The following is a 12,766-nucleotide window of genomic DNA, read 5'->3' as shown; positions in this document are numbered from 1 at the left end:
TCGCTTTAAAACAATATATATATATTAATTTGCACACATTTTCTTGCTTTCTCAAAAATAGCAGATCTACAAGCTCATAGCGCAGCACTCGATGCCGCGCTATGAGCTTGTATATCTGCTATTTTTGAATAGCCAAAGTGTAAAATAATGCTTTTTAGCTCAAATCCAAAAATGACACAGATGCGTTCCAGATCTTAATGGGTTAAAAGCTATACTTTGTTGACTGGAGTCCCGCAGGGGTCTATACTAGGCCCCCCTCCTTTTCCCCCTCAACACAAATATCTTTGCCGAAAATAGCTGATCTACTGTACAAGCTCGTTGCAACGCGTTGCAAGCTTGTAGATCTGCAATTTTTTACTAAATGTTTGACCCCAGAATAGGGATACTAGGATTCGAGTTGTAAAATAATGTGCCAAACAACTACTGTAGCTGAATGGGAAATACTGCTGTGCCTGACTTTTTGGCTAATTCATTTTATTCTACTGCCATTTTAACTACTTGAAAGGAAGATACCATTATGTCATTGTCTATAGCTTCTGCCATACTGTAGGTTGTACATAAAAATAGATCATTTCCCTATAATAATAACTTTATTCTTAGATTATACGTTTGCTGAAATTTTCTACAAAGTCATTCAAACGTAATTATCAGAATAAATGAATCAATGTTGGCAAAAAACTAAAACGCATTAATCTCTGCAAATTGATTTTCATATCATAATAAAATTAATGTAATCCAAAGTCTTCCTCAAAAATGTAAGAAACCACGGTATGCTTTGAAAAATGGTTGGCAGGAATGTCAAGCATAGCCTACTGTGAGTAATAGTCAATTGACAACGGACTAATGGACTAAGGATTTCAGCATTTCCTATTAGCTTTCTTCAGAAGGCCATGACACCTTTTAGAATTTAGAAGGTCACACTTTAAAATTCTTAAGGAGTGCACACGAGCTGAAAAGTTTTCAGTTGATTTAGAGAATATTTCAATGCTAATGGTAAATATATTGCTCCTGCCAAGTCTGATTCAAATGCTAGTCCTCATTAAGGACCCGCCTGCCCTTTTTCTTAAACGTTATTGATTTTTGCATTGATTGACTAACGCTTTGGGGCGATGAGAACATCTGTATAGGATATTAAATGGACCAGAAGTAGCCATGAGATGACACAAGAGGGTTTTTCTATAAATATCCATAAAGAACATGAGGGTTATTTCAAAGAATATCAGCAAATCACACCATCAGGGAATAATTCACCAGAGTAGAAGCTAACCTCAGGATCACATGTGAGGTTGGCATATATGCATTTAGGCTGCGTTGACATGACCTTGTAGACTGCCTGCCCAGATGATGCCAAGAAGCTGGAGGTCAATCAGTTAAGGGCAACATAGTGGGAAATAATTGGTGATGATTCACCACAGTTGTTTATTACAAGCAATATTGAGAGACATTTTTAACAAATGGGGCGGCAGTGCCTCAGGAGGTAGAGCTTCTTCTTTTTTCCAGGTAGAGCGGTTTCCAGGGTGTCCCTTGTTGTAAGAGAGGAGATTCAGTTGTATTATTTTAAATACCACAGTAATTGCCATTTCTGTTGAATTATCTGATGAGAACCAGTCAACCAGTGGTCCGGGCTTGAGGGGGTTTCCAGGTGGTCCCCAGCTAAATGATGGAGAATTGGTAACCAAATGGACCCTTATAGATCATTGAACTCTTGAGAGCGTAAAATGAAACCAAAGCGTAAAATGAAACCAAATGGACCCGTAAGTTTAATTTTACGCTCTCAAGTGTTAAATTATAGTTAAACATCTGGATTACTTAATTAAAGAATTGCTATTTTGATAAATGCTGGTCTGTTATCTCTCCTATGGTACCAACATCAATACAGCATGGAATTGTGTGCAAAATCGTATCCAACGACAACAAGTCTGAGAGGCTAAATCTCATCAAATGGTGGTCCGTGGCTCAAACGCCGAATAAACGATGGACCTTGATATGAAAAGGGTTGAAAACCACTGAGTTAGAAGGATACACAGCTGTTACTGCCCAGTAGGAGATGCAGATTGACAGCAGGATAAAGGTGATGATCGGGTAGAAGAGCGTAGACATGATGTAACCGATGGCCCTTAAAAACAGAGATGAGAAAACAGAGTTTATTTTCTGTCCAAAAAACAGAGCACATAAAAAAAACAAGGGATTCAGTGAAGCTACATTCCTAAGTATGAGAACCTAGATCTCCAAACTCACCTGCTACCCTCCTTCAGTAATGCGATTGCGATGCGAACCCTGCTCCTCAAGAAAATTAGCATAATCACGATGATCACCTCAATCACCGATAGGGAGATCACTGCAATAAAAAGCAAAAATGTTGATATCGGGGGAAAAGATACAGCAGCATTGGCCCTAAACAATCTCACAGAATACCTAATTAATTAATAAATATTTATATATATATATATATATATATATATATATATATATATATATATATATATATATATATATATACACACACACACACACACACACACACACACACACACACATATACATACATTTAAAAAAAGAAAGAAAAAAAAAATATATACATATATTGCATTTTCCATCTTGGAGTAACAAACTATTATTAAAACATAAAACAGTACGGATATAAAACAGAAGCCATAAGTACACAATTACTGAGAAAAGCATTATAATAGCCAAGGCCAGGGATAAGTGTTAGGGGAGGATTGAAAAGTAAGACTGTAATTGTATAAAACAATAGTGTTTACGTTAGGCTTGGCCTATGTCAAAAACAATTATGGGATAATCAATGACGAGTCATGCAGTTATCGAGAAAATAATGCATGATGCAGAAGCTAAATCAGGTCAGAGGATTTGCCTCTGCAGAGTGCATTATTGTTCGATAACTGCACAGCTCTGAGATGACTATCCTGCTTAGACCATTGCTGCTTACTAACAATTCAAATATATTCACATTTTGGAGCAAATGCACTCTTTAAATAGAAACTTTGTGTTGGCACTATCTACGTCACCTTGTAATACCCCAGAAAGTTACCCAGAAACTGGGAGAAGCCGTAGTAATGACCCAGAAACAAGTACCAGCTGAGTCATTCAGCATCACATCTTTTACACACACATAAGTACATCAACAGTGAAAAGGTTCAACGTTATATTGAAATCCATGTCGTTTTTAAGGACAGCTTGTAGCTAATGTTAAATAACCAATAATACAGTACAATATTTATTATGTGTATTAATTAAGGTCGCTACATAAAATGTGTGTGGTTATCTGAAAATATAACACATTCTCCAGACAAAGAGTCAAGTATAATCTGTGGCCAAAATTCTTCTAAAATGGATAGTTACAGTCTGTGAATCTTGATTCTGACGTGCTGAGTTCCGTTGTGAAATACTCGATAAACATACACAGCTTCATTATTATCAGGTGTCTGATTTTAATTGAACAAATACAGTGGATTTTCCATAGCCCCTATGGTAGACTGTGCATGCATGTAGCAACCATCCATAAAACAATCGACAAAGTAAACTAATTTCGCAGGAGAGCGATTCCATGGCTGTGAGTGGGATTTGCAATTTACGGCCACAAGTCTGCAGAATACAATATTACCTCCACATTAAATCTGGGACAAGAAACCATCAGGGATTCTGGTGATTCCTAATGCCTGATTTATACTCCATCGTACGAAAGTGTCCCGCATCGAACATTTCTTTATGCAAATGATTTGATATGTATGTATGTGCATATGTCTTGACAGTACTAGTGGTAAACATTATGTATAAATGTTTATATTTTAGTGATTACTTAGTACTTTAGTGATAACTCTTTTTTTATGTGCTAATAAATACAACTCAAACCAGGAGCCTGCCTCTTATCTACATCAGAAACCTTCTCTTAAACAGAGGAACAAGTAGGGGGAAAGCATAGTGATGAACAGATCCTTACTGAACACCAGCCAGGTCTGACTAAGCTGGAGGTAAACCCTGAAGTCCGTTTGGAAACCAATATCAGAAATGGTGACATCAGCATCTGGCTTCCCTCTGAGTGTACTGAACTCCCAGTAACAGTGCCAGATACCTGAGAACAAGACAGAGACAGGATCAGATAGAGAGAGAGAGACAATGTCTGTGTCAACATGCACTTTCAGGATTGTCCCACAATCTCGGTTTGTATCTCTATTTGTATATAAACTGTTTTTGAGGTTATTGTATGTGCCAAGCATGCCCTGCATGGATGAGACCGGGTACGCGTCTGTGTCATTTTTAGAATTCTTTGGCTATTCTTTTTTTTTAAGTCGTGAAAATGTGTGCAAATCTTTTGAATACATATATTTTTTTAAAGCAAACATTTGCAACTCAAATATTTGCTTCTGGGGATTCTACAAATGTCTTCTAAATCCAAACAGTTTTTTTGAAAAACGTATGTTGCTATCAGTGGTTCTCAAACTTTTTTCATGTCAAGGACCACCCCTGGAAGCAAGGATTTGATTTACAAATGCTCACTTTAAAAATATATATATATTCAAACATGTGCAAAAAAAAAATCACGATTTTTCAAAAATAGCAGATCTACAAGCTCATGAGCTTGTATATCTGCTATTTTGGAATAGCCAAATAAACCTAAAATGACACAGATGCTTTCCCGGATTGAATGGGCTAAGCATTGTAGGAGTTGAGGCATTACATTTTGTAATGCCTCAACTCCTAAATAAATATTGTGAAAATAGCTGATCTACATGCTCACAACGCCTCACAATGCATGATAGATAGATCGGCTATTTTCACAAGTTTTGCACCTCTTTAGGTAATATTGGACAATTAGAATTTCTTATAGCATAGTTTGTTGATTACTTTTGACGCAGTAATGGTCTTATTTCTTTATGTCATTTTATTTTAGAGGTATTAAAAAGGTCTTAAAAAGTCCTTACATTGTCACCCTGGGGGTCCCGACCCACAGTTTGAGAACCACTGCTATACAGTACAACACAGCAGTGGTTTTCAAACCCTTTGTGCCCAAGGCACACCAATGGGCAAGTCAAAATCTCAAGGCACACCTGATCTACAATACAATTTAATATCATTATATTTATGTCCAAAATTGTTACTTTTCAGGATTCAAATTCAAAAACAGCAAAAGTAGCAGATCTACAAGCTCGATTCGAGCTTGTAGATCTGCCACTTATGACACTTCTGTGTAACGTTGTAGTATGATCAAGTAGGACATTAATTTACGAATAAAACACAAAAGGTTAGAATATGGAAAGCAACGATATTATAATAATGTGTGGTTCACACACACACACACACACACACACACACACACACACACACACAGTTTGGGAACCACTGCAGTACAGCATACTCACCATAGCCCACAGCAGTGACAACCCCAAAGATAATGAGCCAGAGGAGAACGCCAGCAGTGAACCGCAGCAGAAGAATGAAAAGCAGACTGACCACCATGGTTATCACCAGACCACTGAAACCACACACAGCGTATAGACACCACACAGAAAGGGAATTCATGTCATTTGTTTTAAAACGTACAAAAAAGACAAACATATTTTCCTTTGAGTTTGAGAAAATAAATGTGTGAAAAAAGATTCTGCACAGGGCCATATCCTTATACAAAGGGTCATTTCAGTCAAGCAGATTGGTTAGTTAAAGACATTCTAGTGTGGTTATTTAAATTGTTTATAATTAAAATAATAATGATGATGTGGTGATGCTACTGTATATTGGTTGCCATATCAACTCTTGTGGTAACCAGGAGAGCTTATTAGTTCATTATAATCTTGGCATTTACAGCACATACACAATAGGACAGCAATGGGAATGGCAAATTAGGATTATATATCCTAATTTCCTAATACTGACTTTATGGGTGGCAGAAAGTCAGTTTAATCTTTAACTCATCTACTATGTAAAATGTAAAGGTCATGAAACGGCATAATTATACTGTAGTGCACACATTCAAATACACGGTTCCAGGGGAAGAGAGATACGGTTTGTTTTGTGAACTTGGTGAAATTGAAAAGGAGGTTCACTTTTTGTTTTATTGCCCTAAATATTATGATATAGGAGAGGTATTTGTTAGTAAGTCTTCTATTTGTGGTGATTTCCTTGAGTTAGAGGATTATGAAAAACTTGAGATTATGTTTTGTTAAAGGAGCTTTTGTTGTGGCAGATTTTATCTGTCAAGCTTGGGAGAGAAGACTAGCCTGGCTCCACCCCCTGAATCGTTTGCCTCGCATTCAGGGTCTGGTGACGCTGTCGAAGGCGGGTGTTTCTCGGTTGAAAATCTGTACGACGAATCGGGATCGGGGTAATCCAGTATGAACCAATCGCGTTGGTTCATAGTGGAGTCCCACTTTGGCCACGCCCCCATCTCAGAAATCGGCTGCATTGAGAGGGCTTTCAGACTGAATAATGGAGTGAAACGAAATGAAAATTCAGGCTGAGTGTCAGGCTAAGAGAAGACAGAACACTCTGTATAATTCTGAGATGAAATTGAATGTATTACGTGAATATACTGTAAACACGCTGTAAGCGTAAAATGGTGTCTTATAAACCCATGGGGTTAGGGCACTTTGTGTGCAGGACACGAAAATAAAGTTTTCTATCTATCATGGTGGCCGAGGAATTAAATAGAAGGAAGGGACCATACTGTATATATCATAGCATGGCACGTGAAAAGGGCTATCACTTATTTTCTTAATGGTTATTGTATAGAATACTTTTTTGATTAATTGAATAATCGTGAAGCAGGATTTTTATTTATTTATTTATATACATCAATGAATCGATGCGGGAAAATTGTAGTTGTATGCGCTAGTTTGCTCCCACTGCCATCCCAGCACCACCAGTGGGCTCTGCTTTCTGTTTTCCCCTGGGGGGATTGTTATATATATATATATATCTACCCGCTCTTAAATGGTTGTCATTTCATGTGCTAATCAGGGAGTAATAGCAGAGCCAAAATGCCAAGATCAAATAATATTCAGACTTTACATTTGATAAATAAATGTTTTCAATCTATTCGTGAGTTATCTGTCTGAAATCTATTAGCTCGATTAGCTCTATTAGCTCGCCCCCCTACACATAAACAAACACGGGAGTCAAAATGAGAAGCCAAACTTAAAACTGTTAACCACTATAGTGTGTATATTTTAACCACACGTCCTTTAATAATGTCTTTCAGTTCTTGCATTGGTTTGGCTGTCCCCCCATAAAAAGTAGACAAAAGGTGGCATTTGGTAAATAAAAACATACACACAAACTTACATCAGGATCCAGTACCAGGAACTGGCATAATCTTCAAAAATCTTCATGCCGACTTCTTTGGCATCCAGCAAACTGGCGATGCCACTGTTACAGAATATCAGCAAGAGAAGGAGAGAGACGTGCAGAGACAAAAGCAATATCATGAGAACAATGTGGTCTGACATTTAACCAATGTTGTGGTTGTTGATATTAAATCTACAGTTAAGTTAAGCACACAATGGATGCTGCTAAGGATTCCCTAATGCATCTTTAGAGCTAGATATTACAGTATACAGTATCTTTGCTCACTTCATTTACAATGAAACAAAGATGAGATTGCTCTTAAAATGCATTAGAGAACGTAGCCCTTGGCGCGGGTTATGAGGTAATGGGTTTCTGTTCAAACAACAGATCTACATGTTGTGAGCAGAACTCTCTCATTAATGAGCCACTATAGCATTAGTGTTCCTGAAGCACTAGAAAGCAATAGCTGCTACTGTATGGTAGCCCACTATGGCTCTAAATTAAATTGCAATATGTGACTTACTACACGTTATGAGGAGCGTTTACTGCAAAGACACATGCAAATGAATACTGATGTTATCTCCAGAGTTAATCTATTTCTATTCATCTGGCATGAAACAGCACAATTTTCAATGTCATAAAAACCCCAACACCTTTGGTTTAGCTACTCTTAAGAGGATACATTCATATCATCAGATAAGCTTTCCTTCTTTTTTGGTGCCTGAACTTTAGTCAATTTACAAACAAAAGCGAATATAGCTGAACCAATGTATTGGCATTTTTGGCTAGACATTTTAGCCACTTAACCCCTGTACTATATACAACCCCTGTACTACAGTATATGCTTTGTTGATCGGGGTCCGCCAGGGGTCTGTACTTGGTCCCCTCCTTTTTTTTCTCGCTCTACACCAAAAATCTCTTTGCCAAAAATAGCCAATCTACAAGCTCACACTTGTAGATTTGTTATTTTCGCCCAATATTCACCTATTATGACAAGCCCCAGCATATGGATGCTAGGGTTCGTGTGGTTAAGGCTCAAAAGCTGTAGCAGCTCAACCTTCGCATAGTGCTGGACCAAAGACTCCATGGCTGTGTTCAATACTGTTTATATATACTGTAGGGAAACTTATCTCAGTTCAATTTAAAGGCCACATTATTCATCCATTTCATAACAATATCATGGATGTTTAAATCCCCTCCATCCGTTTGTAAGTATACGGCACTGCAGTGCTCATATCATTTTAAATGTGGACGTTCACCGGTCTCCCACAGACTAAGAGGAAGAGAACTGATTTGTTGTTGAAGCGTTTGTTGGAGAGGATAATCTGTCCTTGGCAGACATGTTGAAGTACTTGGCATTCAGGAAGAAATGCCTAAAAGGTCCCGATATGCTTGTGACAAAATGTGGAAGAATGCTGTGTTTATCATAATAACTGTATTGCTATAAATAAATAAAACAGAGATATATATGATAGAACTGCTTGTGTAATCATATTGTGCAGGTCCAATACAAGGACATGGAGATCATTATTCCTCATTATGTCTCTTATTTGGAGACAGATAATTGTAGTCCCACTTTGATACAAAGAAAAATATGTGTTCCGTCTCTGTTCTAGGCCTATTTCAGAAATAATTAGACACCTATGTAACCTTATTGGCCACTAGCATCTTAGACTACGCCCAGAAAAGACAACTTATACCGCATGATACTGTAAGGGTCAGATAATTCAGGTTTTATGAAGGTGGAAACCTTTCTGTATTATCCTGCAGTGCTGCAATAAAATAATGTAATCAAATGAAATCATTTGGTTCCTTGTTAACTTAATCCACAGAGGACAGGAAGGAAAATCTCCAACAAACCTTGAAAGGAGACGGGCTTGGAAAACACTATCAGCGCAAATAGCAAGCCTACTGGTAATATCAGGACACTAGTACACTAGTACTGCAGAATAGATGTCACAGTGTGCCAACATCCCAGACACACTGTCCTGTGATGACTCGGACAAGTACAGACAAAACAAGGTGGACTGAGGACAGGCCAACATTCCCATGTGAAGAACAAATCTCTCTTGAGGGTAAGCATTATAATTTATGATAAATGATGACCTGGTTAAAACTGCCTGAAAGTCAGAGAGATCAGAGCTTAATTCATATCCTAACTATAATAATAATAATGATAATAATAATAATAATAATAATACAGCTATATATATATATATATATATATATATATATAATATAATGTATAATATATAATAGAACACTCGTGCACAACTCATAGCACCTGAGGAAGCATCAAGCAAAACGTGCTGTGCATATCACTGCATCAATAGAGCAAGTCATCCTGCATTTGAGGAGTGTGCGGTGCCTTCTTTTGAAGGTTACTTTTTGTATATATATATATATATATCATTTTGTGTGTGTGAGTGTGTGTGTGTGTGTGTGTGTGTGTGTGTGTGTGTGTATACTGTTATATGCTACTGTTATTGTTATATTTATCAGTTGAGCCACAAAGCGATGCTAAACATTTGTAAAGAGGCTGTCTGCCTGTCCATCATGTGGACCATGGAGTCAGTTAATAATAGAATGTCTTTGCCGGGGAGCACAAAAGTGCAGAACTATGCTTGTTGAACTTAGTATGTACTCCATTTGAAGATGTTGGAGCTGATCTCTTGTTCGCATCTGCCATAGTCAAAGTCTACATACAGTAAGTATCAGTGGTGGAAAGTAACTAAGTACATTTACTCAAGTACTGTACTTAGGTATCATTTTGATGTATTTTTACTTTACCCATTTTCAAAACTTTCAAAACAGCAAATACTGTACTTTTACTCCACTACAATTATTTGAAAATATTAATTACTAGTTACTTCGTAGATTTAGATTATTATTACAACACATACACTAACCACTTCAGCCCTATATACTTTGGCTATTTGAAAATAGCCAATCTATCTAAGCTTGTAGATCTGCAGTTTTTGATACTTTTACTCAAGTAGAAAATGTGAGTACTTCTTCCACCACTAGTAAGTATATATCAGGAGAAAGCAACAAGTTAAGCTGAGCTGACAACACACAAACAATGGCCGCTAGTATGTTTGATAAGCTGCAATGTTTCGCATCACCAGAGCTGGGTGGAAATCATCTTTAAAGGTAAAATGCCAAACAGGCTAAAGACACAGAGCTAATAACAGCCAGGGGGTGCCATATCCCTCAGTTTGCACCAACTAGTTTAGTTTACACTAACTCAATCGTCTAACAATAATATTGGGAACTAGTTCCATCCACACCACAAAGACAACCGACAGAAAGCATTGTGAGATAATCTGTCCTCTGTTCTTTCCACAGTTAAGTTGGAGAGAAGTAAGGAGCAGATATCTTCTGATGAACAGCACGGGGTAGGAAGGTTAGTCTGCACAAAGCTCTCAGGGGCTACGTTAGGTTAAAGGTTGAAACAATAATTCATGAGACCTTTCCACTCCTTGCTGCATGGCGGTTACTTGGCTACAAAGAAAAAAGGGCATTGAATACAGTAAGTTATGTTTCCTGGGGTCAGAAGTCAAAGTGAATTAGATCAGTGCAAACATGGAACTGTGGGTGCTCATAATGACAGCTAAGCGGTCAAATACATCAGGTCTCCAGTGAGTCCAGTCTGATCTTTTTCTCTCAATTTCCTACAGTATATCAATTCAACTCAATTCAATCTTTATTTCAGACCCAAGGGAGATCCATATCACAATAAAAACACCATACAATAAAAATTAAAATAACAGAAAAAGAAATACAATAAAAAGACTTCCACCCTGTTCAGTTTCAAACATACAGACAATTGCGCCAATGGTTCCACAGTCTAGAGGAGAACCTGACAGAACTACGTATAGCAGGGGTCTTCAACCTTTTCCCATTCAATACTAAGCTATTCAAATATGTCATGTTATGTTTAAAGACATATTGACATTTTTGAAAAAGAAATTAACAAAAAACTTTTTTTTTTAATCAAACAATTTCGCGGACCCCCTGCAGTACCTCCACGGACCCCCTAGGGGTCGCGGACCCCCTGTTGAAGACCTCTGACGTATAGGGTTAGTTATGACAGCAATGATGTCATTTACTGACTCAGATACCCTACACATAAATCTATACATGAGATTGCGTAGCACAGCAGAGCAGGTGGGTACCCCAACACTAACAAGCATCTGGCTTGCACTGGAGCTTCTTGGAGCTCTCAGTAGCAGCCGCATAGTCATTTTAAGCCACTGTGAGTCGTCTGATGCTGCCTTGCTTGTAGAGACACCACAGGTGGGCAGTATACAGAGGTGTACAGAAAGATTTGCTATCAACATGTTGACATCACTGTTTAGCAAGCTAATGGAGGAGCATTTAAGCCCCTTTACGGCTTTACTACAATACTAAGCTTGCTGATACTGTAAGCTGTATAGTCATGCAACAAACATGCTTTTTAATGTGCTTGAACCACACATTACTGGGCAAGGGTGAAATTGCCCATTCGTCCTACCCTGAAGTAGCTGTCCAGTTCTCTCTGGGTGCATACGTAGTAGGCCTATTGACAATATAACAGTTTTGGGATGAGCATCCCACTAACGTAAGTAACTCTCATCTGCCACATAAGTGGGATATACTGTATCAGTGAACTGTGTTCATTTGGCAATACAGGCTATCAAATTAGATTAAATGAACACTCTAGATGTCACTGTGTAGATTCACGGTGGAGGAGAGCATGACTTACTTTGCCGCATCTCTGAGATCAACCACACTCCTGGTGTTACCACTACCATCTTTGAAGTTGGTCTTATTGGCCACGGTTAAAGTTCCATTTCTGGTGATGAAATCGGGGAAGCACCTCTGGAGGACTGAAACACACCACAAGGTTTATTCTGGTTAATTAGTGCCATGGGTTGTCAGCTGAACAATGAAGTGCCAGGTGTGGACCACCATTCAGATGGTGGTACTTACAAGGTCTGCTTGGCACAATCATGGATGGGCAGTCCTCATCTCGTAAGACTTGGTGAATTGACTAAATGAGAAAAAAGAAGCCAAAGAATTGTTGTGAGCAACACGTCGTGGGCTTGTAGATCTGCTATTTTTGACAACTTTTGAAAAACGTTTAACGTTTTGCCTATACAGTAATGATTTGCCCAAAATAGGGATCCCAGGGTTAATGTGGTTAGACCTTCTGTGCTAAAACGCAAAAGACCAACCACAACCATTTCACTAGTGATCCAATCTACTGCTCCCATTGTTACAATATCATGTTCTGTATTTGTTACAGTAGTTGATTGAGATTATGTCTAGTATGGACACAATCTATTACCTCTGCTACCTATTTTCATTCATTTTTTGGATCAGAAACATCGATATTCAACATACAGTATGGGGGGTTTGCTGAAATGTAACTTTCCAATGTGTTTGTCTGCCACTAAAAACAAACTGAACAGGAAATGTGTCT

General features: G+C 38.0%; 1 protein-coding gene across 5 annotated transcripts in view; it reads right to left on the bottom strand.

The window, feature by feature from the left end:
- slc44a5b (solute carrier family 44 member 5b) overlaps positions 1-12,766 on the bottom strand; it is a 66,020-nt gene that overhangs the window by 9,786 nt on the left and 43,468 nt on the right. For 3 of the 5 annotated variants that reach the window (XR_013933241.1, XM_080429789.1, XM_080429788.1), the window contains exons 7-15: positions 12,274-12,334; positions 12,047-12,170; positions 10,771-10,803; positions 7,297-7,380; positions 5,379-5,491; positions 3,959-4,090; positions 2,239-2,338; positions 2,024-2,116; positions 1,268-1,355 (exon numbers count right to left, since the gene is read on the bottom strand). Coding sequence is in view for 4 of the 5 variants with exons in the window: in XM_080429789.1 (XP_080285915.1) it covers positions 1,268-1,355; positions 2,024-2,116; positions 2,239-2,338; positions 3,959-4,090; positions 5,379-5,491; positions 7,297-7,380; positions 10,771-10,803; positions 12,047-12,170; positions 12,274-12,334 (828 nt within the window). In the remaining variant the exon portion in view is untranslated. The remainder of the gene's footprint in view (positions 1-1,267; positions 1,356-2,023; positions 2,117-2,238; positions 2,339-3,958; positions 4,091-5,378; positions 5,492-7,296; positions 7,381-10,770; positions 10,804-12,046; positions 12,171-12,273; positions 12,335-12,766) is intronic. The other 2 variants (XM_080429791.1, XM_080429790.1) reach the window with 1 other exon arrangement.

Source organism: Gymnoscopelus braueri, assembly GCF_963280865.1.
Source record: "Gymnoscopelus braueri genome assembly, chromosome: 6".
NCBI classification, from domain to species: Eukaryota; Metazoa; Chordata; class Actinopteri; order Myctophiformes; family Myctophidae; genus Gymnoscopelus; species Gymnoscopelus braueri.
The sequence above is the reverse complement of the archived record's forward strand: the minus strand, read 5'-3'. Positions and strand labels throughout refer to the sequence as shown.